The 25,624-nt window shown below is 54.0% G+C and overlaps 2 protein-coding genes and 1 pseudogene across 3 annotated transcripts; 2 read left to right on the top strand and 1 right to left on the bottom strand.

Moving 5' to 3' along the window:
- Positions 1-2,001: 2,001 nt before the first annotated feature.
- On the top strand, positions 2,002-2,542 carry LOC140680580 (H/ACA ribonucleoprotein complex subunit 3-like; annotated as a pseudogene).
- Positions 2,543-3,541: 999 nt separating this feature from the next.
- LOC140680272 (uncharacterized) lies at positions 3,542-6,058 on the top strand. The gene is made up of 7 exons (XM_072918332.1): positions 3,542-3,617; positions 3,671-4,121; positions 4,587-4,615; positions 4,825-4,848; positions 5,150-5,224; positions 5,805-5,849; positions 5,931-6,058. The coding sequence occupies exons 1-7, from the start codon at positions 3,542-3,544 to the stop codon at positions 5,936-5,938; spliced, it is 708 nt and encodes a 235-aa protein (XP_072774433.1). The 3' UTR covers positions 5,939-6,058.
- An 8-nt stretch (positions 6,059-6,066) lies between these two features.
- On the bottom strand, positions 6,067-19,940 carry LOC140680579 (leucine-rich repeat LGI family member 4-like). Of its 2 annotated transcripts, XM_072918491.1 has the most exons (9): positions 19,498-19,940; positions 17,958-18,029; positions 16,630-16,701; positions 15,717-15,788; positions 15,100-15,171; positions 12,920-13,095; positions 11,173-11,337; positions 8,320-8,828; positions 6,067-7,081 (listed from the first exon to the last, which is right to left on the bottom strand). In XM_072918491.1, the coding sequence occupies exons 1-9, from the start codon at positions 19,698-19,700 to the stop codon at positions 6,779-6,781; spliced, it is 1,644 nt and encodes a 547-aa protein (XP_072774592.1). In that variant the 5' UTR covers positions 19,701-19,940; the 3' UTR covers positions 6,067-6,778. The 2 variants fall into 2 exon arrangements, with proteins under 2 accessions (XP_072774592.1, XP_072774593.1); XM_072918492.1 differs by lacking the exons at positions 15,717-15,788; positions 16,630-16,701.
- Positions 19,941-25,624: the final 5,684 nt, after the last annotated feature.

The raw sequence follows: 25,624 nt of genomic DNA on the forward strand, positions 1-25,624 counted from the left end.
CTTTTACACTTTTCTTGTATTAATCTCTTTTAAATTTTTCCTGTATTAATCTCTTTTAAATAGTGCTGTATTAATTCTTAAATTTGGCCGTATTCATCTCGTTTAAGTTTTCCTGTATTAATTTCTTCTAAATTTTTCCTGTATAAATCTCTTTTAAGTTTTGCTGTATTAATCTCTTTTCAGTTTTTCCTGTATTAATCTCTTAAATTTGGCTTTATTAATATCTTTTAAATTTTTCCTGTATTAATATATTTTGAGTTTTGCTGCATTAATCTTATTTAAATTTTGCTGTATTAGTCCCTTTTAAATAGTGCCGTATTAAATTAAGTCTCTTAAATTTTGCTGCATTAATTTTGTTTAAATTTTTCCTGTATTAATCTCTTCTAAATTTTTCCTGTATTCATCTTAAGTTTTCCTATATTAATCTCTTTTAAATTTTTCCTGTATTAATCTCTTTTAAGCTTCCCTGTATTAATCTCTTTTCAGTTTTCCATATTAATATCTTTTAAGTTTTTCCTCTATTAATCTCATTTAATTATTCCTGTATTAATATTTTAAATTTTTCCTGCATTCATCTCTTTTAAGTTTGTCCTGTATTAATCTCTTTTCAGTTTTCCTGTATTAATATATTTTAAGTTTTTCCTGCATTAATCTCTTTTAATTTTTTCCTGTATTAATCTCTTTTATGTTTTGCTGCATTAATCTCATTTAAATTCTTCCTGTGTTAATCTCTTTTAAGTTTTTCCTGTACTAATCTCGTTTAATTATTCCTGTCGTAATCTTTTCAATTTTCCCTGCATTCATCTCTGTTAAATTTTTTCTGTATTAATCTCATTTCAGTTTTTCCGTATTAATCTCTCTTAAATTTTTCCTGTATTCATCTCTTTTCAGCAGTGTGGCACACACAGTTTTTATCCTAGAGCACAATATTAAAAGAACAGCAACAGACACCAAAATCTCAAAAAAAACCAACAAAAACATTATTTCCTTCTTCTCTGGAAATCTCAGATTTTCAAAGATTGATTTACAAGATGGGGGGGAAAGCTAAAATTTAAACTCCTAAAATTTCAACACAATGAGTTTTTCACAAATAACGAAATCATGAATATGCACGCGCCTCAGCGATGTCACCCCGCTGGAATTATTCTCCTTTTTTTATCCTATTGCCATTATTATTATTATTAAACTTTAAAAACTCCAAACCGTGAATTCTGTTCCTCGCACTTTCAGACCCAAACTCCCTTACTTTGAACCCAAACTCACTTTTTCACCCCAAAATCTTCCCCCTGCCTCCCTGGGTTGACTTTTGAAGGTCGGACTCCCGTTTTTTTTTAAATCCAGATTCTACTTTTTAGGTCCAAACTGCTCAATTTTAGTGCTCAAACCCCAAACTATGGCCCAAATTCTCCATTTTTGGACCCAAACTCCCCCTTTTGGGGTCCAGACTTCCCATCTAGGCACCCAAATTCCCCTTTTTGGGGCACAAATTCCCGATTTTTTTGGTCGAAATTCTCCCTTTTTGAAACCAAATCCCCCCTTTTCGGTCCAAATTTCCCCCTTTTCTTGCTCAAATCCCCTTTTTTGGGCCCAAATTCTCTCTTTTTGGACCCGAATGCGCCTTTTGAGCCCAAACTTTCCCTTCCTGGACACAGATTCCTCCTTTTTGGGCCCAAATTCCCCTTTTAAGACCCAAATTCCATATTTTTTTTTTTTACCCAAACTCCCGTTTTCACCCCAAAATCTCCTTTCTTGGGCCCAAATTCCCCTTTTAAGACCCAAATTCCATATTTTTTTTTTTAACCCAAACTCCCGTTTTCACCCCAAAATCTCCTTTCTTGGGCCCAAATTTCCCCCCTCGGATCTGCTGGGTTGGGCGGTACTTTCCGCTCTCTTTCGGGACTACATTTCCCATCGTCCCTCTCGCCGATTTCCGGTGTAAAGCCCGCCTTTTCCCCTTTTCTCCTGAGGCGACTTCCGGCCGGGTGCCGCGCTGGCGCCGCCATGTTCCTGCAGTGCTAGGAGAACGAGGGCGGGGAGCGCGTCTACACCCTGCGGGTACCGGGCGCTTTTGGGGCGCTTTTGGGGGATTTAGGGAGGACTCGGAGGGGACCCGCGGTGTTTGGGTGTCCGCGGTGCGGGCTGGGAGCGATGCGGGTCAGTTTGGCTGTGCTCAGGGGGGAATTTGGGCTCTCCCTGACGCTCAGTCCCCACAGAAGGTGTCCCCGGACGGGGTCCCCACACGCTTGGCGCACCCCGCCCGCTTCTCCCCCGATGATAAATTCTCCCGGCACCGCCTGGCTCTGAAGCGGCGCTTCGGGGTTTTGCCAACGCAGCGAGGCCGGACCCTGCTGTGAGGCACCCCAGAAATCCCCTGAGGAGCCCTGAGATGGCTCCGAGCTCCTGGGAGGGATCCCCGCCATGAGAGAAGGTCAAATCACAGTGCCAGCAGACTGCACGGAAATGAGGGGAAAGGAACGTTTTAAAGAGGAGGAAAAATGAAATATTAAAGGTCGAGGGTCTCTGAGTTTTGGTGACCAAATAACTTGGGGTTTTCTTCCTGTTTTGGGGGTATTTTTGTGTTTTTTTGGGTCTGGGGAGAGAATTTAGGGGTGCATTGGGGGAAGCGCTAACGGGGCTCTAAGGGGCGCGGGGGATGATGGGAGTTGTAGGCGCGGGTATAATGGGCTCAATGGGGCGCGGGGCATTATGGGCGATGGGGTCGCGGATATAACGGGCTCTATGGGGCGCGGGGGATGATGGGAGATGGAGTCGCGGGTATAATGGGCTCTATGGGGCGCGGGGGATGATGGGAGATGGAGTCGCGGGTATAACGGGCTCTATGGGGAGCGGGGCATTATGGGCGATGGGGTCGCGGGTATAATGGGCTCAATGGGGCACGGGGCATGATGGGAGATGGAGTCGCAGGTATAACGGGGCTCTGGGGCGCGGGAGATGATGGGAGATGGAGTCGCTGCTTTAAAGGGGCTAAGTGAGGCCGCGGGGCATCACGGGAAATGGATGCATGGCCGTAAGTGCGCGCAATGGGCGCCGCGGGGCATGATGGGAGCTGTAGTCCCGGAATTCTTTGTAACGGAGCAGTTGGGGGTCCTGGAGGGCAGGTGTGGGTCTACAGGGGCACCTGGGGGGATTCTGTGGGGTCGGGAAGCCCCTGGGGGCACCTGGGGAACTCTGAGGGGTCTCCGTGGGGCTCAGGACGTGACGGGAATTGTCGGGCCGGAACTCGGCTCTGAGGGGGTCTCTGTCGCCGCGGGGCATGACGGGAGCTGGACTCCTAGCTTTAACGCCGCTCCGTGCGTGCCGCGGTGCATGGTGGGATCTGTAGTCCCTTAGGTGGCGCTCGAAGGCCTCTGTGTGGTTTGGGGCATCTGGGCGTTCGAGGAGGCGTTCGGGGGTCCCGAATGGGCTCGGGGGGGCTCTCGGGGGTCCCGCAGGGTCTGGGGGGCTCCTGTGAGGCTCATGGTAGCGGATAAGGGGAGCGCTGTGGAGCGCGGGGCCTGACGGGACTTGTAGTTAGGCCGCCATGGAGCCGCTGTGCATGACGGGGCTTGTAGGCTCAAAGTCGCTAAAAGGGCGCCGACACCAGGCCCCGCCTCCAGGTGCTGTTCCCGGGTGCTGATTGGTTGCAGACAGTGATGGGCGGGAGCTTTAGCCAATGGGAGGCGGCAGAGGCGGGACCAGCCCATTCAACCCCTCCAGTCCCTCCCAGTAAAACCCAGTTCATCCCAGTCCAGGCTAGTTCCTCCCAGTACAGCCCCAGTGCCCCTCCAGTCCCTCCCAGTGCAGCCCAGTTTGCCCCTGTGCCTCCCAGTATCTCCCAGTTCTACCAGTGCCACTCCCAGTTCGTCCCAGTCCATCCCAGTTTGTCCCAGTGCATCCCAGTGCCACTCCCAGTCTGTCTCAGTGTTCCCAGCATCCCCCAGTGTCACTCCCAGTTCATCCCAGTATCCCCCAGTTCATCCCAGTCCTTCCGCGGCCAAACCTCTCCCCCGCCCCCATATTTGGCCACGCCCCTTCCATTGGCCACGCCCCTCGTTCCGTGCCCCGCCCCCTCCCATTTCTCCCCCGCCCCCATTTCCAGTTCCCGCGGCTGCTCTGGGAAGGTGAGTGGAGCCCCAGTGACTCCCAGTTCATCCCAGTAACCCCCCAGTAACCTCCCAATAACCCCCCCAGTCCCTCCCAGTAACTCCCAGTAACCCCCCAGTAACATCCCAGTAACCCCCCATCCATCCCAGTCTCTCCCAGTTTGCCCAGTTCTCTCCCAGTAGTCCCCAGTTGGTCCCAGTCCCCCCCGGCTCCCCCCAGTTTGTCCCAGTTTGTCCCAGTCCCCTCCACCCCCTCAGGGATCAAAGGTGACGGAATGGAGTGGGAACAGCTCCGGGAACTGGTGATACTGGGAGGTACTGGTTTGGACTGGGATGGACTGGGAGGGAACTGGGAGGGACTGGGATGGACTGGGAGGGACTGGTTTGTACTGGGAGGGACTGGGAGGATTTCGGGGGTTACTGGGAGGAACTGGGCCCAGTCCCAGCCCAAACTGGTTTAACTGGTGTCCCCTCCCCCCCCAGTTCTGTCCCTGGCCAGAGGCGACACCCCGGTGAGTGACTGGGACAAACTGGGGCAAACTGGGAGGGACAGGGACAAACTGGGAGTGACTGGGATGGAAAGCCCGAACTGGTTTATACTGGTCCATGCTGGTCCATACTGGTCCATACTGGTTTATACTGGTCCGTGCTGGTCCATACTGGCTTATACTGGTTTATACTGGTCCGTGCTGGTCTCTCTGACCCCTCCCTTCCCCCCCAGATGCCTCCAGTCCCTTCCAGTTCGGTGAGTGCGGGAACTGGGAGGGACTGGGAGGGTCCCCAAAGTGTCCCCAAGGTGTCCCCAGGTGTTCCCAAGGTGTCCCCAGGGTGTCCCCAAGGTACCCCCAGGTGTCCCCAAGGTGTCACCAGGTACCCCCAGGTGTCCCCAGGGTGTCCCCAAAGTGTCCCCAGGGTGCCCCAGGGTGTCCCCAAGGTGTCCCCAGGTGTCCACAGGGTGTCCCCAGGTACTCCCAGGTGTCCCCAACGTGTCCCCAGGTGTCCCCAAGGTACCCCCAGCTGTCCCAGTGTCCCTGTCCCTGTCCCAGACTGGTGTCACCGGCGCGTCGGTGGTCTCGCGGTGGCCGCAGTGCTGAGCATGCTGGGGGTCGTCATCCTGCTCAGTGAGTGCCACCCCTGTCACCTGTGTGTCACCTGTGTCACCTGTGTCACCTGTGTGTCACCTGTGTGTCACCTGTGTGTCACCTGTGTCACCTGTGTGTCACCTCTGTGTCACCTGTGTGTCACCTGTGTGTCACCTGTGTCACCTGTGTGTCACCTGTGTGTCACCTGTGTGTCACCTGTGTCACCTGTGTCACCCGTGTGTCACCTCTGTGTCACCTGTGTGTCACCTGTGTGTCACCTGTGTGTCACCTGTGTGTCACCTGTGTCACCTCTGTGTCACCTGTGTGTCCCCTCAGGTGGGAAGTGCAAGTGCCGGAGCAAGGCCAGCTGAAACCCGGGGACATTTGGGGACATTCGGGGACAATTTGGGGACACTTGGGGACATTTGGGGTCATCGGGGGATTTGGGGACGTTGGTGGATGACATCGGGGACACTTTTTGGGGGATTTGGGGACGTTTTGGGGACCTTGGGGACACTGAGGGGGATTTGGGGTTGGGGGATTGGGGACATCGGGGACATTTGGGGGAAACTTGGGGACAGTCTGGGGACACCTCAGTGTCCCCTCCCCTCCCTCGCAGGCACCGCCACCCCCCTCCCGGAGCTGTCACCTCTGGCTGGGACAGGTGAGTGTCCCCTCTCCCCTGGGGACACCTTGGGGACACCGCGGGACGGTGCCACCCCCTGACCACCCCCTCTCTCCGCAGGAGCCTGAGCTGTCCCCAGGTGTCCCCAAATGTCCCCAACAGGTGACACCGGATGGGGGGGAGGGGTGGCATTGATTTCCCCGAAATGTCCCCAGATTTTCCCCAAAATGTCCCCAAGAAAGGCAATGAATAAAAATGGGTGAAAAAAAAATGGATTTTGGTCACCGGGGGAGGGGACACGGGGACGGCGGGACAGCGGTGGCACCGGGAGGGGACACAAAGGCTTGGGGACATCGGGGCCATGGTGGTACCAGGAGGGGACGCTGAGGCCATGGTGGCCTTGGGGACATCGGGGCCATGGTGGCACCAGGAGGGGACACTGAGGCAATGGTGGCCTTGGGGACGTTGGGTCAGTGGTGAACTTGGGGACATCGGGGTGATAGTGGCCTTGGGGACATCAGGGCCATGGTGGCCTTGGGGATGTCGCGCGAGGGTGGCCTCAGGTCCCTGCTGGTGTCTGGTCAATGTCCCCGCGTCCCTCTGGTGACCGAGCCCACGGCGACGTCCCCACGTCCCTGCAGCTGCACGAGGCCGTGGTGGCACCGCTGTCCTCACGGTGTCCCCACAGTGTCCCCACCTTGTCCCCACGGTGTCCCTTCACGCCCACATCTCCACAACATCAGGGTGGCCACCATGCCCACGTCCCACCAGATGCCACCACACATCCCTCCAGATGCCACCACATGTTCCCCTCATGCTCCTGATGTCCCCATCTCCACGGTGGACTGGTGGCCACCATCCTCGGCTGCCACCACACGTCCCCTGATGTCCCCCAGCCTCAGGGACACGACGGCAGCTCCGGGCATCCCCCGGCGGCGGGCGGCCACTGGGCGCGCCTGGCCGTCCCCTCAGGTGCCGACGTCCTCGGTGACGTGGGCGTAGATCTGGGTGGCCCCCTTGAAGCTGGAGGCCACCAGGAAGTGGCGGTGGCCGACGGTGACGGGGACGAAGGCGCGGGGGGTGGGCGCGGGCAGGTCCTGGGCGGGCTCCAGGCGGCCGCCGGCGCCCAGGCGGAAGACGCGGCTCGGGGCAAAGTCGTTGCCCAGCAGGATGTAGCGGTGGCCGGCCAGGAGCAGCGGCTGGAAGACCAGAGAGCCGCGGGCCGGCACCTGCTGCACCTCGCGGAACATGGAGCCCTCCCAGCGCATCACCTGGAGATGGCGCGGGGTGGGGGGTCAGTGGTGGGACCATGGGGTGGGTTGGGTTGGGTGGGTTGGGTTTGGTTGGTTGGTTGGGTTGGTTTGGTTGGTTGGGTTTGGTTGGGATGGAGATGGCACCATTTGGTGGGTGGTGGCACCCTGGGGTGGGTGGTGGCACCGTGGGATGGAGATGGCACCATGGGATGGGTGGTGGGACAATGGGGTGGGTGGTAGCACAATGGGGTGGGTGGTGGCACCGTGGGATGGGTGGTGGGACCATGCGGTGGGTGGTGGCACTGTGGGGTGGGTGGTGGCACCATGGGGTGGGTGGTGGCACTGTGGGGTGGGTGGTGGCACCATGGGGTGGGTGGTGGCACTGTGGGGTGGGTGGTGGCACCGTGGGGTGGGTGGTGGGACCATGGGGTGGGTGGTGGCACCGTGGGTTGGGTTCATGGATCAGTGATGGCACCATGGGATGGGTGGTGGGACAATGGGGTGGGTGGTAGCACAATGGGGTGGGTGGTGGCACCATGGGGTGGGTGGTAGCACATGGGGTGGGTTGGGTTGCGGCCCTCCCTGCACTTCACCTGCACTTGGGGTCAGGGGTCAGAGGTGGGGCCTCGTGGCCCTGATGGGCCCCCATGGCCATGGGGTGGCCATTATCACCCTGGTGGCCCCACCTGTGACCACTCGTGGCCCCGATGCCCCCCCATGACATGGCCTTGATGGAACCCCATGGACCCATGACCCTGGTGACCCCCCATGACCCCATGACCTTGGGAACCTTCCATGACCACATGGCCTTGATGGAACTCCATGACCCTGGTGACCCTCCATGACCCCATGGCCTTGATGGACCTTCATGACCACACAACCTTGATGGAACCCCATAACCACATGACCTTGATGGACCCCCATGACCACACAACCATGATGGAATCCAATGGACCCATGACCCTGCTGACCCCCTCATGACCACATGACCTTGATGGAACCCCATAACCCCATGACCCTAATGGACCCCCATAACCCCGTGAGCTTGATGGACCCCCATAACCACACGACCTTGATGGACCCCCATAACCACACGACCTTGATGGACCCCCATAACCCCATGGCCTTGATGGACCCCCATAACCCCATGACCCCGCTGCACCCCCAATCCCTGCTGACCCCCCATGACCTTGCCGGACCCCCACCCACCCCCCCACCCACCACGACCCCACCACCCCCAAGCCCGCCGCCATCACCTTGGCGTCGCCCAGGAACCTGGTGAGGCACAGGAAGACGCTGCCCCGCAGGCGGAAGTGCTTGGCGGCGTAGGCGTCGGGCACGTGGGGGATGTCGGTGTGCGGCGCGAAGGCGTCGCCGCTCCAGCGGTAGACGAGCGGCCGGCGCGCGGCGCCGCAGAGCACCAGGGCCGGCCGCCCGCCCAGCTCCAGGAACTCCAGGTGGGTGTCGCGCTGCCACGGCCGCAGCGCCTGGTGCGGGTAGAAGCCGCCCGAGGCCCAGCGGAACACGGTGCTGGTGCCGCCCTTGGAGCTGTCGGCCACCCCCAGGTAGAGGTGCCCGGCCAGGCGCGCGGCGGCCACGGCGTGGGGCCGGCGCAGGCGGCCGGCGCCCAGGGCCTGGTGGCGCACGAAGGCCGAGCCGGGGCCGCCCGAGCGCCGCCACACCCAGGAGCCGCCGCCCAGCTGGGCCACCACCAGCAGCAGGGTGTCACCCAGCGGGACCGGGTGGCAGGCCACCGGTGAGGAGCCTGGGGGGACGGAGGGGACGTCGGCGGGGACACGGGGGCAGCAGGGACACCGGGGACAGCAGGGACACCGGGACAGCGGGGACACTGGGGATATCAGGGACCTTGGGGACACTGGGGACAGCGGGGACCTTGGGGACACTGGGACCTTGGGGACACCGGGGACCTTGGGGACATCAGAGATGCTGGGGACCTTTGGGACCTTGGTGGTTATTGGAGGGCTCGGGGACATCTGGGGACATTTGGGGACATCTGGGGACATTTGGGGACCTTTGAGCACCTTGAGGACCTTGGGGACATCGGGGCAATTCCTTTGTTCTCCCCCAAGGTCATTTTGGGGACCCTCAGCCCATTTTTGGGGTCCCCGAGGCCATTTCTGGGGGGTCACCCCAACTCTTGGTGTCCTCGGGTCCCTCTTGATGTTCCTCACCCAACTTTAACCATTCCCACCCCATTTTTAACCATTCCCACCCCATTTTCCCCATTCCCACCCCGTTTCCCCCATTTGTCCCATTTTTTCGCAATTTTCTCCATTTTTTTCCATTTTCCCCATTCCCCCCCATTTCTCCCCCTTTTCCCCAATTTTCTTTTATTTTCACCATTTTTCTCCCATTTTCCCCTCCATTTTACTCCATTTCCCCCCACCCCCCCTGTTTTTTCCCATTTCCCCCCATTTATTCACTATTTTCCCCCTTTTTCCCCATTTTACCCTGTTTATCTCACTGTTGGTTATGATGGGGGAACAGAACCTCCCCCCTATTTTTTTTCATTATTTTTCCCCCCATTTTTGCCCCTTTCCCCCTCTTTTTCTTGTTTTTTTTTTCACTGTTCTATCCCTTTTTCCCCATTTCCCTCTATTTTATCCCGTTTTCCACCATTTTAACCCCATTTCCCCCATCAATTCCCATTTTTCCCCATTTCCTCCTTCTTTTTCAACATTTTCTCCCCGTTTTTCTCCATTTCCTTCATTTTTCCCCAATTTTCCCCCCATTTCCTCCATTTTCTCATAATTCTTTCAATTTTTTCACCATTTTCCCATTTCCACCCTTTTAAACCATTTTTTCAGTTTTTTCCATTCCCCCATTTTTCCCTATTTTTCCCCCATTTCCCTATTTCCCCCATTTTTTCCCCATATCCCCCCATTTTTTATTTTTTCCATTTTACCTGATTTCCCCCCTTTTCCACCATTTTAACCCCATTTCCCCCATCTACTCCCATTTTTTCACCATTTCCTCCTTCTTTTTCAACATTTTCTTCCCATTTTTCTCCATTTCCCCCCCATTTCTCCCATTTTCTCAGAGTTCTTTCAGTTTTTCACCATTTTCCCATTTCCCCCCATTTTTTCCCCATTTCCCCATTTTCCCCCCATTTTCTCCCATTTCCCCCCATTTCTCTCGCTGTTCACGATGGTGGGCACACAGAACCTCCCACCCCATTTTCCCCTCATTTCCCCCATTTTTCCTTCGTTTTTTTCCCATTTTCCCCCAATTTTTCCCACTTTTCCTCCCATTTTCACCAATTTATCCCCCATTTTCCCAATTTCCCCCCGTTTTTCCCTGTTTCCCCTTTTCTCTCACCGCTGACGACGCTGTGGGCTCAGAATCCCCCCCCAAGCTGCTCCCACTCCCACCCCATTTTCCCCAATTTCCCCAAATTTTTGCCCCATTTCCCCATTTTCCCTCATTTCCCCATTTTGCTGCATTTCCCTCATTTTTTCGCCATTTCCCCCAATTTTTTTGCCATTTCCCCCCATTTTTTCCCACAATTTTTCCCATTTTCCCCCGTTTTTCCCCCATTTCTCTCACTGTTGAGGACGCTGTGGGCTCAGAACCTCCCCCCAAGCTGTTCCCACTCCCCCCCATTTTCCCCATTTCTCCCCCATTTTTTCCTCATTTTTCCCCCATTTTTTTGCCATTTTCCCCTTTTTTCCCCGTTTTTCCCCCGTTTTTCCCCCATTTTTCGCCCATTTTACCCCATTTCTCTCGCTGTTGAGGATGCTGTGGGCTCAGAAGCTCCCCCCGAGCTGTCCCCACTCCCGCCCCATTTTCCCCATTTCTCCCCCGTTTTTTCCCCATTTTTCCCCCATTTTTCCCCATTTTTCCCTGTTTTTTCCCGTTTTGCCTTTTTCCCCCCCGTTTTTCGCCCGTTTTACCCCATTTCTCTCGCTGTTGAGGACGCTGTGGGCTCAGAAGCTCCCCCCGAGCTGTCCCCACTCCCGCCCCATTTTCCCCATTTCTCCCCCGTTTTTCCCCCATTTTCCCTCATTTTTTCGCCGTTTCCCCCCATTTTTTGGCCATTTTCCCCCATTTTTTCCCGTTTCCCCCCATTTTTGCCCCGTTTCGCTCACCGTTGATGACGCGCTGGGCGCGGAAGCTGCCCCCCAGCTGGTCCCACTCCAGCAGGGCGCAGGCTCCGGCCGCCGGCTGCGCCAGGGCCACCCCAGGGTGCCCCCCGAGCGCGAAGGGCTCGGCCCCGAGCGAGGAGAACGGCAGCGCCTGGAACGGCCGCAGCTCTGGGGACACGGGGACAGTTGGGGACAGCCCGGGGACAGCGTGGGGACATCGCTGGGGACATGGGGACAGCTTGGGGACATCCCTGGGGACATGGGGACATGGCTGGGGATGTGGGGACAGCTTGGGGACATCCCTGGGGACATCACCGGGGACAGAGGGACAGAGCAGGGACAGCCCCAGGGCCACCCTTGGGTGTCCCCCGAGCGAGGAGAACGGCAGCACCTGGAACGGCCACAGCTCTGGGGACACGGGGACAGTTGGGGACACCCCGGGGACAGCGTGGGGACATGGCTGGGGATCTGGGGACAGCGTGGGGACATCCCTGGGGACATGGGGACAGCCCGGGGACAGCTTGGGGACAGCTTGCTGACATCTTGGGGACATGGCTGGGGACATAGGGAGAGTTGGGAACATCCCCAGGGACATGGGACAGCCCCAGGCCCTCCCAGTCCCATTCCCCCCCACAAAATCCCCCATCCCAGTCCCTGCCAGTATATCCCAGTATAAACCAGTACAAACCAGTCCCTGCCAGTATATCCCAGTCCCTCCAGTATATCCCAGTACAAACCAGTACAAGCCAGTCCCCTCCATGCCCCATTTTCACCCCCAAACCCCCCGGATTTTCTCCCCCCGGTCCCTCCCAGTTTGTCCCAGTTTGTCCCAGTTTGTCCCAGTCCATCCCAGTATACCCCAGTATATCCCAGTCCCATTTTCCCATCTAAAATTTCCAATTTTACCCCTGAAATTCCCATTTCTCACCCTAAAACCACCGGAGTTTTCCCCCCAGTCCCTCCCAGTATAACCCAGTATGTCCCAGTCCCTCCCAGTCCCATTTTCCCCCCCAAAATCCCCTGGATTTTCTCCCCCCAGTCCCTCCCAGTTCCCTCCCAGTCCCTCCTAGTTCCCTCCCAGTTCCCCCCCAGTCCCTCCCAGTTCCCTCCCAGTCCCTCCCAGTTCCCTCCCAGTCCCCCCAGTCCCTCCCAGTCCATCCCATTTCCCTCCCAGTGCCTCCCAGTCCCTCCCAGTTCCCTCCCAGTCCCCCCCCCAGTCCCCCCCAGTCCCTCCCAGTCCCTCCCAGTCCATCCCAGTTCCCTCCCAGTTTTTCCCAGTTCCCTCCCAGTCCATTCCAGTCCATCCCAGTTCCCCCCAGCTCCCCCCAATCCCCTCCCAGTTCCCCCCCATCTTTTCCCAGTATATCCCAGTCCCTCCAAGTCCCCCCCCAGTTCCCTCCCAGTTTGTCCCAGTTCCCTCCCAGTCCATCCCAGTTCCCCCCAGTCCCCCCCAATCTCTTCCCAGTTCCCCCCAGTCCCTCGCAGTCCCATTTTTAACCCCTAAAACCCCCTGGATTTTCTCCCCCCAGTGCCCCCCCGTCCCCCCCCAGTCCCTCCCAGTTCCCTCCCAGTTCCCTCCCAGTCCTTCCCAGTCCCTCCCAGTTGCTCCCAGTCCCTCCCAGTTCCATCCCACTTTGTCCCAGTTCCCTCCCAGTTTGTTCCAGTCCATCCCAGTCCCCCCCAGTTCCCTCGCACTTTGTCCCAGTTCCTTCCCAGTCCCTCCCAGTCCCTCCCAGTATAAACCAGTCACCGTGGCGCTGGCACTGGAGCTGCCGGGGCCCGAGCAGTGCCAGGGCGGTGCCGGCCAGCGCCGCGGGGCCGTGGCAGCGGGCGCCGCCCTCGGGGCCGGGGCCGGGCCGGGCGCGCAGCCAGCGCAGCAGCCAGCGCAGCGCGCAGTCACAGCGCAGCGGGTTCCCCCGCAGGTCCCTGCGCCGGGCACAGCGGGGACAGCGGGGACAGCCACGTCGGGGTCACCGCGTTGGGGACAGCCACGTCGGGGTCACCGCGTTGGGGACAGCGGGGGATGGCCACGTCGGGGTCACCGCGTTGGGGACAGCCACGTCGGGGTCACCGCGTTGGGGACAGCGGGGACAGCCACGTCGGGGTCACCGCGTTGGGGACACCGGGGAATGGCCACGTTGGGGTCACCGCGTTGGGGACAGTGGGGGATGGCCACGTCGGGGTCACCGCGTTGGGGACAGCGGGGGATGGCCACGTCGGGGTCACCGCGTTGGGGACAGCGGGGGATGGCCACGTCGGGGTCACCGCGTTGGGGACAGCGGGGACAGCCACGTCGGGGTCACCGCGTTGGGGACACCGGGGAATGGCCACGTTGGGGTCACCGCGTTGGGGACAGCGGGGCATGGCCACGTTGGGGTCACCGTGTTGGGGACACCGGGGGACACCGGGGGACACCGGGGGACAGCCACGTCGGGGTCACCGCGTTGGGGACACCGGGGAATGGCCACGTTGGGGTCACCGCGTTGGGGACAGCAGGGGATGGCCACGTTGGGATCACCGTGTTGGGGACACCGGGGGACAGCCACGTTGGGGTCACCGCGTTGGGGACACCACGTTGGGGACACCACAGGGAGACCGCATTGGGGGCACCATGGGGACACCGGGGGACACCACAGGGACACCACAGGGACACCGCATTGGGGACACCACGGGGACACCGGGGGACATCACGCCGGGGACACCACAGGTGGGCACGTCGGGGACACCACGGGTCAACGACACCAAGGGTCGACACATCGGGGACACCGCATTGGGGACACCGCATTGGGGACATCGCAGGGACACCACGGGGACACCACGGGGACATCCCAGGTTGGCACATTGGGGACGCCACGGGTTGGCGCGTCGGGAGCACCGAGGGTCGCCGGGTGGCACGAAGGGGCAGCGAAGCGGGGAAAAAACGGCAGCAAAGTGAGAAAAATGGCAAAATGTGGCACCAAAGTGACAAAAAATGGCACCAAGGTGAGAAAAGCGGCACCAAAGTGGCACTAAATGCCACCAGGTGTCACCAGGTTTCAGCAGAGTGGCAAAAAGTGGCAGCAAAATGAGAAAAATGGCAACAAAATGACAAAAAATGGCACCAAATGGCGCCAGAGTGGCAAAAATGGCACCAAATGGCACCAAAGTGGCACTAAAGGGACATCAAGTGGCACTAAGTGGTACCAGGGGTCACCAGAGTGGCAAACGTGGTACCAAAGTGACAAAAAGTGGCACCAAAGTGGCATCAAATGGCACCAAGTGGCACCAAAGTGGCACTAGGTGGTCCCAAAGTGGCAAAAAGTGGCACAAAAGTGAGAAAAATGGCACCAAAGTGGCACTAAATGTCACCAGGTGTCACCAGAGTGGCAAAAAGTGGCAGCAAAGTGACAAAAATGGCACCAAAGTGACAAAAATGGCACCAAATGGCACTAGAGTGGCACTAAAGGGACATCGAGTGGCACCAGGTGGCACCGGAGTGGCACTGAAGTGGCACTGAAGGGACATCGGGTGGCATCGAATGTCACCAAATGCCACCAGAGTGGCACAAAATGGCACCAAACGACAGCAAAGTGACAAAAAGTGGCACCAAAGTGGCACCAACCCTCCCAACCCCCCAGTGTCCCCAAAGGTCACCAAACGTCCCCAATGTCCCCAGATGTCCCCAACCCCCAAATGTCCCCAATGTTCCCAATGTCCCCAAATCCCCCAAATGTCCCCAATGTCCCCAGTGTCCCCAACCCCCGAATGTCCCCAATGTCCTCAAATGTCCCCAAAATCCCCAACATCCCCGATGTCCCCAATGTCCCCAACCCCCCCAAATGTCCCCAACCCCCCCAATGTTCCCAATGTCCCCAAATCCCCCAAATGTCCCCAACCCCCCCAATGTCCCCCAGTGTCCCCAATGTCCCCAACCCCCCCAGTGTCACCCACAGGTGGCCGAGGTTGGGCAGCTCCTGGAAGAGGCCGCGGGGCAGCGACTGCAGGAGGTTGTCGGCCAGACTCCTGCGGGGACAGCGGGGACATTGGGGACATTGGGGACATTTGGGGACATTGGGGACACTGGGGACATTGGGGACATTGGGGACATTTGGGGACATTGGGGACACTGGGGACATTGGGGACATTGGGGACATTGGGGACATTGGGGACACTGGGGACATTGGGGACATTTGGGGACATTTGGGGACATTGAGGACATTGGGGACATTTGGGGACATCGGGGACATTGGGGACATTTGGGGACATCTGGGGACATCGGGGACATTGGGGGATTTGGGGACATTGGGAACATTGGGGACATTTGTGAATTTGGGGACATTGGGGACATTGGGGACATTTGGGGACATTGGGGACACTGGGGACATTTGGGGACATCTGGGGACATCGGGGACATTGGGGGATTTGGGGACATTGGGAACATTGGGGACATTTGGGGACATTGGGGGGATTGGGGGGATTGAGGACATTGGGGACATTTGGGGACATTGGGAACATTGGGGACATTTGGGGACATTTGGGGACACTTGGGGACACTTGGGGACACTCACAGGAACAGGAGCCCCCGGAGCCCCCGGAGAGCTGCAGGGGGGAGGGAGCGGAGCTGGGAGTCCTCCAGGAACCTGCCCAGTATGGACCAGTATGGACCAGTTACAGACCAGTATGGACCAGTATGGACCAGTACGGACCAGTACGGACCAGTATGGACCAGTACGGACCAGTATGGACCAGTACGGACCAGTATGGACCAGTACGGACCAGTACGGACCAGTACGGACCAGTATGGACCAGTATGGACCAGTACGGACCAGTATGGACCAGTTACAGACCAGTACGGACCAGTATGGAGCAGTATGGAGCAGTATGGACTGGTACAAACCAGTACAGACCAGTATAAACCAGTACAAACCAATATAACCAGTCCCTCCCAGTTTGTCCTGGTCCCTCCCAGTCCAAACCAGTCCAAACCATTCCAAACCAGTCCAAACCAGTCCAAACCAGTCCAAACCAGTATAACCAGTATCCCCAGTATCACTCAAAGGGACTCGAGTGCCCCCAGCTCCATTCCCCATCCAAACCAGTACAAACCAGTACAAACCAGTATAACCGGTCCAAACCAGTCCAAACCAGTCCAAACCAGTCCAAACCAGTATAACCGGTCCAAACCAGTACAAACCAGTACAAACCAGTACAAACCAGTATAACCGGTCCAAACCAGTCCAAACCAGTACAAACCAGTATAAACCAGTCCCTCCCAGTATAAACCAGTACAAACCAGTACAAACCAGTACAAACTAGTATAAGCAGTCCAAACCAGTCCAAACCAGTCCAAACCAGTAAAACAGTCCAAACCAGTCCCTCCCAGTATAAACCAGTCCAAACCAGTCCAAACTAGTCCAAACCAGTCGAAACCAGTCGTTCCCAGTGCAAACCAGTATACCCAGTATCCCCAGTGTGACTCACAGGTACTCCAGCGCCCCCAGCCCCTCGAAGGCTCCGTCCCCGACGCTCCCCAGGCGCCCCGAGGCCACCAGGCTGGGGGAGAGGGGGACATTTTGGGGACACTGGGGACATTTGGGGACATTTTAGGAGATTTTCGGGTCAATTTTGGGAACTTTTGGGTTAATTTGGGGACATTTGGGGTCAATTTTGGGACATTTGGGACAATTTGGGGACATTCGGGGTCAATTTCGGGGACATTTGAGGACATTTGGGGACAATTTGGGGACATTTGGGGACATTTTAGGAGATTTTCGGGACAATTTTGGGGACATTTTGGGACAACTTTGGGACATTTTTAGGACCTTTTGTGGCAATTTTGGGTCCGTTCGGGGACAATTTGGGGACATCGGGGACAAATTTTGGGACATTTGGGGACATTTTTGGGAGATTTTCAGGTCCATTTTGGGGATAATTTGGGCCATTTTGGGGACATTGGGGACACATTTTGGGGACAATTTGGGGACATTTGGGACATTTGGGGGATTTGGGGGATATTTTGGGGGACTTTGGGATATTTTCGGAGTTTTGGGATATTTTGGGGGATTTTTCGGGGGGGATTTTGGGGGTTTTTGGTTGTTTTTTGGGTTTTTTTTGTGTTTTGGGGATCTGGGGGGTTTTTGGGGTGTTTTGGGGACATTTTGGGGATTTGGGGATATTTTGGGGGATTTTGGGATCATTTGGGGCATTTTGAGTTGGTTTTGGGGGATTTGGGAGATTTTTGGGGTGATTTGAGGATATTTGGGCTGATTTTGGGCCATTTTGGGATATTTGGGGGATTTTGGGGGGTTTTGGGGATTTGGGGGTTTTTTCGTTGTTTTTAGGGGATTTTTTTGTGTTTCAAGGAATTTGGGGGGTTTGGGGGTGATTTTTTGGGGATATTTTGTAATATTTTGGGGGATTTGGGGATATTTTGGGTGATTTTGGGTGATTTTGGGACATTTAGGGATGGTTTTGGATATTTTTGGATATTTTTGGGATGGTTTTGGGACATTTTAGTGATTTTTGGGACATTTTGGGAGATATTTTTGGGATATTTTGGGATATTTTTGGGATGGTTTTTTTTGGGACATTTTGGGATGTTTTGGGGGCATTTTTGGGGCGTTTTTGGGGGATATTTTGGGATATTTTGGGATGTTTTGGGGGTGTTTTGGGGGCGTTTTTGGGGCGTTTTGGGGGTGTTTTGGGGGATATTTTGGGATATTTTTGGGGTGATTTTTTGGGCCATTTTGGGGTGATTTTGATGTGTTTTGGGGCGGTTTTGGGCCATTTTGGGGATTTTGGGGACTCACAGCAGCGTCAGCGCCGGGAGGTGCCGGAAGCTCCCCTGGGGCAGCTCCTCGATGTCCCAGCGGAGCAGCGAGCTGGAAATGGGGGAAAAAACGGGAAAAACGGGAAAATTGGGGGGAAATGGGAAAAATTGGGGGAAAAACCGGGGAAATGGGAAAAATTGGGGAAATTTGGGGGAAAAAACGGGAAAAACACGGGGGGGAGAAGTGGGGAAAATTGGGGCAAAAAAAAGGGAAAAATGGGAAAAATTGGGGGGAAAATGGGGAAATTGGAAAAATTGGGAAAATTGGGAAAAATGGGAAAAGAACGGCAGAAAATGGGAAGAATTGGGGGGAAAACGGGAAAAAATGGGAGAAGTTGGGGAAAAATGGGGGGAAAAACGAGAAAATGGGAAAAGTAGGGAAAAATTGGGAAAATTTGGGAAAATTGGGAAAAAATGGGAAAAGAATGGGGCAAATGGGAAAAATTGGGGGGAAACTGGGCAAAATGGGACAAAATGGGAAAAATGGGAAAAACTGGGGGAATTTGGGATGAAAATTGGAAAACTGGGGAAATTTGAGTGGAATTTTTAGGACATTTTTGGAAAATTTAGGGAAATTTGAGGGATTTTGGGGAAAATTTGGGCAGAAAATGGGAAAAGTGGGGGAATTTTGGGGATTTTTGGGGATTTTGTGGGAATTTGAGGAAAAATTGGGGGAAATTTCTGGTGAAATTTGGGAAAATTGGGAGAATTTTGGGGGGAAATTGGGGGAATTTTGGGGAATTTGGGGAAATTTGGAGGGAAATGGGAAAATTGGGGTGAATTTCAGGGAAATTTGGGGAATTTGGGGGGAAATGGGAGAATTGGGGAATTTGGAAAATTTCAGGGGAATTTTTGGGGGGTCCCAAATTTGGGGGATTTTGGGGTTTGGGGGGGTCCCAAATTTGGGGGGATTTGGGGGATTTTGGGGGGATTTGGGGTCCCAATTTAGGAGCTCATGGGGTTTTCGGGTCCCAAATTTGGGGGATTCTGGCGGGTCCCAAATTTGCAGGATTTTGGCGGATTTGGGAGGTCCCGGGGGAGATTTTGGGGTTCCAAATTTGGGGGGTTTTGGGGGGGTCCTGGGGTGTTTGGAGACACAATTTTGGGGGGATTTTGGGATTTAGGGGGTCCCGGGAGGGATTTTGGGAGGTGCCAGGGTGAATTTTTGGGGTTTCAAATTTGGGGGATTTTGGGGTCCCAAATTGGGAGGATTTTGAGGGGTCCCGAGGGGATTTTGGGGCTCCCAAATTTGGGGGATTTTGGGAGATCCCGGGTCGGTTTTGGGCTCCCAAATTTGGAGGATTTTGGGGTATCCCGGGCTGGATTTTTGGGGGTCCCGGGGAGGATTTTGGGCTCCCAAAATTGGGAATTTTTCACCTCCCAAATTTGCCAGGACCGTTCCAAAGGAGGGAAAACGGGGGGGAGGGAGGGGGGGGAGGGAAAGGAGCTCAAGGGAACCCCAAAATCTCTTTTGGGGGGGGTGTCCCGAATTGAGGGGGGGGGGGGGTCGGGGCACTCACAGCGTGGCCAGGCCCGGGGGGAGCCCCCGGGGGACGCCCCCGGCCCCCCCCCGGCAGCGGGCGTTGGTTCGGTCGCAGTCGCAGCCCCCGGGACAGGCCACGCCCCCTTTGGGGACCCCCCCAAAAACCGGGACCCCCCCAAAAACCGACGGGACCCCCCCGGAAAGCGCCAGGAGGGCCCCGAGAAGGAGCAGGGGAGGCATGGGGGGGGGGGGTTCCCCAAAAAAGGGGGAAATTCCTAAAAAAAGCCCCCAAAAAATTCCCAAGAATTCCCCCCCCAAAAAAAATCCCAAAAAAGCACAAACAATGAAAATAAATTCCCAGAAAAAGCACCGAAAAAATCCCGAAAATTCCCCCCAAAAATCCCAAAAAAGCACAAAAAAATCCCCCAAAAAATCTCAAAAATCACAAAAAAATTCTCAGAAATTCCCCAAAAAAGGGAAAAATTTAAAAAAAATCCACAGAAAAAGCACAAAAAAAATCCCAAAAAACCTGCCCCCAAAAAAATTCCAAAAAAGCACCAAAAAAATTGCCAAAATTTCCCCCAAAATCCAAAAAAAGGACCAAAAATCCCAAAACTTTAAAAAAATTCTCAAATATTCCCAAAAAAGCACAAAAAAATTCCCAAAAATTCAAAAAAAATTCCAAAAACCCCCAAAAATTCCCCAAAAATCCCAAAAAAATCCCCCCCAAAATTGGTTTAAACCCCCCAAAAAACCAAAAATAATAAAACAGAAACAGTTTAGAAAACCCGACAAAAATCCCCAAAATCCCACCAAAGTTCCCCAAAATTTTGTTTTAAATACCCAAAAAAAATCCAAAAAACGAACTCAAAATAAGCACAGAAAATCAACAAAAAAAAAAAACCCCAAACAAGTACGAAAAAATTCCCCAAAAATCCCAATAAAATCCCCCCAAATTTGGTTTAAAACCCCCCCAAAAAAACCCCCAAAAAATTTTAAAAAAAAATTAAAAAAAAAATCCCCAAACAATCCAGATGAAATCCCCCAAAATTCTGGAAATCCCCAAAAAAGCCCCGGAAAATCCTCCAGAAATTCCAAAAATTCCAAAAAAACAAAATAAAAATCCTAAAAAAAGCCTGAAAATGTCCTAAAAACACCCAAAAAATCCTAAAAAACCCTTAAAAACCCAAAGAAGGAACCTCAAAATATCCTAAAAAAAAACCCTTTAAAATATCCTTTAAAAAATCCCAAAAAACAACAAAAAAAAAAAATCCCGAAAAAACCTTAAAAATCCTTAAAGAAATAAAAAAAATAATATAATCCTTTAAAAACCCCTAAAAAACCTTAAAATAACGAAAAGGACAAAAAAGACCCAAAAAATCCTTCAAAAATCTTTAAACAAACCCAAAAAATCCCCGAAAAGCACCAAAAAATCCCAAAAATTTCAAATAAACAAAACCAAAAAATCCCCGAGAAAGCCCCAAAACTCCCAAAACAGCAACAAAAAAACCCCAAAATCTCAAAAAAATCCCCAAAAATTCAAATCAAAAAGGCCCCAAAAATCCCCAAAAAAACCCCCAAAAAATCCCAAAAATCACGAAATACTCAAATAAAAAAACCCCCAAATCCCAAAATCCCAAAAATTCAACTCAAAAACTCAAAAAAAATCCCCAAAAAAACCCGAAAATTCCCCAAATTCCCAAACAAATCCCAAAATATTCAAATAAAAAAACCGAAAAAAAAAAACCCTCGAAAAACCCCCAAAGCCCCAAATAATCTCAAAATCCCAAAAATTCCCCAAAAATCCCCCCAAAAACCCCAAAAAACCCAAGAAAAGCCCCAAAAATCCCAAAATCCGCCCCAAAATCCCGCCCGGAGCCGGCACCGCCTCAAAGCGGCCCCGAATTCCCCAAAAATTCCCAAAAAATTCTCCAAAAATTTCCCAAAAATCCCAAAAACCCCCCCAAAATTCCCAAAATCTTCCAAAAATTCCCAAAAACTCCCCAAAAAAACCCCCAAAATCCGCCCTAAAATCCCGCCCAGCATCGGCCCCGCCCCAAAGCGGCCCCGAATTCCCGAACGATTCCCAAAAAATTCCCCAAAAATCCCAAAATAACCCCAAAAATTCCCCAAAATCCCAAAAATAGCCCCCCAAAACCCCCGAAATCGCCCCCAAAAAATTCCCGAATCCGCCCTAAAATGGCCAAAATCGCCCCGAAAAATCCCCCAAAAAATCCCAAATTCCGCTCCCCCGCCCCCCCCCCCGCGCCCCTCCCGCTCCTCGCGCCCCGAAAGTGCCGAAAATTCCCCAAATTCGCCCCCAAAAATTCCCGAATTGGCCCCAAAAACGGCCCCGAAATTCCCGCGGGTTCGGCTCCGTCCGGCGGCGCCGCGCGGGGTGGGCGGGGCCGTGGGCGGGACCGTGGGCGGAGCGGATTGTGGACACGCCCACAGTGGGCGGGGCCATGCCCATATAAGGAGCGGATGCCCAAATACGGAGGGGCGGCCGCGGCGGGGAGGCCACGCCCAGCGCCGGCGGTACAAAGGCGCCGCTGGTCGGGACCGGGACCGGGACGGACAGACAGAGCGGCTTTGTCACTGGTTTGGACTGGGAGGGGCTGGGAGGGACTGGGAGGGACTGGGACAGGGCAGCTTTGTACTGGTTTGTACTGGTTTGGACTGATTTGTACTCGGAAGGACTGGGACGCACTGGGACAGAGGGGTCTTTGTTACTGGTTTATACTGGGAGGGACTGGGAGGTCACTGGGGGTCACTGGGACAAAGAGGCTTTGGACCGGTTTGTACTGGGAGATACTGGGAGGGACTGGGAGGGACTGGGAGGGACTGGGAGGGACTGGGAGGGACTGGGAGATACTGGGAGGGACTGGGACAAGGCAGCTTTGTACTGGTTTGTACTGGGAGGGACTGGGAGGGACTGGGAGATACTGGGAGGGACTGGGACAAGGCAGCTTTGTACTGGGAGGGACTGGGAGGGACTGGGAGGGACTGGGACAGAGCGGCTTTGTACTGGTTTGGACTGGTTTGTACTGATTTGTACTCGGAAGGACTGGGACGCACTGGGACAGAGGGGTCTTTGTTACTGGTTTATACTGGGAGGGACTGGGAGGTCACTGGGGGTCACTGGGACAAAGAGGCTTTGGACTGGTTTGTACTGGGAGCACTGGGAGGGACTGGGGGAGGGACTGGGACAAACTGGGAGGGAACTGGGAGGGAACTGGTTTATACTGGGAGGGAACTGGAAGGTTACTGGGACAGAGGGCACGTTGTTACTGGGAGCACTGGGAGGGACTGGGGGGGTTCCCAGTCTGTTACTGGTCTGTACTGGTGTAACTGGTCTGTACTGGTATAACTGGTCCCTTACTGGTGTAACTGGTCCAGTACTGGTGTAACTGGTCCTGTACTGGTGTAACTGGTCTGTACTGGTGTAAATGGTCCGGCACTGGTGTAACTGGTCCCTTACTGGTGTAACTGGTCCTTTACTGGTGTAACTGGTCTGGTGTAACTGGTCTGTACTGGTGTAACTGGTCTGTACTGGTGTAACTGGTCCGTTACTGGTGTAACTGGTCTGTACTGGTGTAACTGGTCCTGTACTGGTGTAACTGGTCCCTTACTGGTGTAACTGGTCTGGTGTAACTGGTCTGTACTGGTGTAACTGGTCTGTACTGGTGTAACTGGTCCGTTACTGGTGTAACTGGTCTGTACTGGTGTAACTGGTCCTGTACTGGTGTAACTGGTCCAGTACTGGTGTAACTGGTCCTGTACTGGTGTAACTGGTCCTGTACTGGTGTAACTGGTCCCTTACTGGTGTAACTGGTCCAGTACTGGTGTAACTGGTCCTGTACTGGTGTAACTGGTCCGGTACTGGTGTAACTGGTCCCGTACTGGTGTAACTGGTCCCTTACTGGTCCGTTACTGGTGTAACTGGTCCAGTACTGGTGTAACTGGTCCCTTACTGGTGTAACTGGTCTGTACTGGTGTAACTGGTCCGGTACTGGTGTAACTGGTCCTGTACTGGTGTAACTGGTCTGTACTGGTGTAACTGGTCTGTACTGGTGTAACTGGTCCGGCACTGGTGTAACTGGTCCCTTACTGGTGTAACTGGTCCGGCACTGGTGTAACTGGTCCTGTACTGGTGTAACTGGTCTGTACTGGTGTAACTGGTCCTGTACTGGTGTAACTGGTCCTGTACTGGTGTAACTGGTCCCTTACTGGTATAACTGGTCCGTTACTGGTGTAACTGGTCTGTTACTGGTGTAACTGGTCTGTACTGGTGTAACTGGTCCTGTACTGGTGTAACTGGTCCCTTACTGGTATAACTGGTCCGTTACTGGTGTAACTGGTCTGTTACTGGTGTAACTGGTCTGTACTGGTGTAACTGGTCCTGTACTGGTGTAACTGGTCTGTACTGGTGTAACTGGTCCGGCACTGGTGTAACTGGTCCGGCACTGGTGTAACTGGTCCCTTACTGGTGTAACTGGTCCGTTACTGGTGTAACTGGTCCGGTACTGGTGTAACTGGTCCGTTACTGGTGTAACTGGTCCGTTACTGGTGTAACTGGTCCGGTACTGGTGTAACTGGTCCCTTACTGGTGTAACTGTTGCCTTCACGGGAGACAACGGCGACCTGGTTGCAAGGAGCAGCACGGCAGCCCGGCCTGTCCGGGCTACTCGGGCTAACGACACACGCTGACACCAGTGTGGTGGACGGTCGAAAGCGTTTATTATCTTATCTCATGGGTTTAAATAGTCTTGGGGGACTTTGCTACGTCAGGGGGGGGTTGTGGGGTCCCTAGGGTTAGTCGGGAGTGGAAAACTACTGGGTTAGGTGTGGTTACATGTTCTGGGGGTAATAGTTAACGTGAAGCAGGGTGAGGGGGGAAGGCTCTTTCTTTCCGTCACATCCCGGGATCTTCCATTCGCCTGTCCCTATCTACTACATCTCCCCCCTCCTTTTCATAAATAAAATGAGGTAGTCGTAGATATAGGCACTGGGGTGAGGTACAAACTCGTAACTTGGTAAGGAAAAGGTGGTTTTGTAAACCTGAGTAATTTTCGCAAGGCGAGTCTCGAAGGCTTTTGCGACTGACTGTGTTCGCAGTTTTTGGTTTACAGCATTTGTGTCTGGTCTACGAACAGAATGTTCGCCCGTTCTAGACGGGCCTGAACAAACGAGACTAGTTTGTTCAGCAGGCATGGTCCTATGGTAACAGCTAAAAGCAGTATTGCCAGTGGACCTGCCAGGGCGGAAATTAGAGTGGTGAGCCAAGGTGATTGATTGAACCAGGATTCAAACCAGCTCTGTTGGGTTTCCCTGTCTCTCTTTCTCTGAGCCAGTCTGTCTCGGAGTTCTGCCATGGAGTCTTTAACGACTCCCGTATGATCTGCATAAAAGCAGCATTCCTCTTTCAAGGCTGCACACAGTCCTCCTTGTTGCATGAACAAGAGGTCCAGTCCTCGCCTATTTTGTAAAACCACTTCTGAAAGTGAAGAGACTGATTTCTCTAGATAGGAGATGGATTTCTCGATCCTCTGCAGGTCCTCGTCGATGGTCATTTGCAGCTGAGAGAGTCTGTGCTGTTGGGTTGCGATGGCTGAGACACCCGTGGCTGTGCCAGCTGCTCCCAGGCCGAGCAGCATTGCGATGGTTATACCTGTGATTATTTCTCTTTTGTGGAGTCTGTCAGGTTCCTCGAGAAGATGGTATATCTCTTCGTCTGAGTGGTACAGGACCCTGGGGACAATCAGAACTTGGACACAGAAATCGATAGAGTCATTAAATTTGGCAAGGAACACACAAGGACTCACTCCGGACCTTTGGCAAACCCACATCCCAGACGCAGATGGGATCACCCACTTGTTAGTTTTTCTGTTGGGTTTGACAACTTTAGTGCAGAAGTTGCCTTTCTGCTTTGCTAAAGCTGCATTGCCAAAACATCTGCCCTGTCCTGTGATTTGACTCAGGGTGATTCCTCTGCGGGGAGTGTCCCATCTGCACTGGTGGGGGGCACTGGCTGTGGAGTAACTGAAGGGGGTGTCTAAAGCAATGCCTTTGTAGAAAGGGGGTTTACCATCATAGCAAAGCCAACAGGAGTTAGTCAGGTTCGGTTTGGTTTCGTTTAGGGTTAGAAAGGTAGCTTCTAAACA

This window comes from Taeniopygia guttata, chromosome 25 (genome assembly GCF_048771995.1).
Source record: "Taeniopygia guttata chromosome 25, bTaeGut7.mat, whole genome shotgun sequence".
Classification (NCBI taxonomy): domain Eukaryota; kingdom Metazoa; phylum Chordata; class Aves; order Passeriformes; family Estrildidae; genus Taeniopygia; species Taeniopygia guttata.

Bases quoted from the DNA above. Each gene is read 5' to 3' on its own strand.
- LOC140680272 (XM_072918332.1), top strand. From the start codon at position 3,542: ATGGAGCCGCTGTGCATGACGGGGCTTGTAGGCTCAAAGTCGCTAAAA. The intron at 4,122-4,586 runs GTGAGTGGAGCC...CTCCCCCCCCAG, and splicing joins CCCGCGGCTGCTCTGGGAAG to TTCTGTCCCTGGCCAGAGGC. The intron at 4,616-4,824 runs GTGAGTGACTGG...CTTCCCCCCCAG, and splicing joins TGGCCAGAGGCGACACCCCG to ATGCCTCCAGTCCCTTCCAG.
- LOC140680579 (XM_072918491.1), bottom strand. From the start codon at position 19,700: ATGCCTCCCCTGCTCCTTCTCGGGGCCCTCCTGGCGCTTTCCGGGGGG. The intron at 15,789-16,629 runs GTGAGTCACACT...CATACTGGGCAG, and splicing joins CTGGGGGCGCTGGAGTACCT to GTTCCTGGAGGACTCCCAGC. The intron at 8,829-11,172 runs GTGAGCGAAACG...CCGTCCCCCCAG, and splicing joins CGCCCAGCGCGTCATCAACG to GCTCCTCACCGGTGGCCTGC.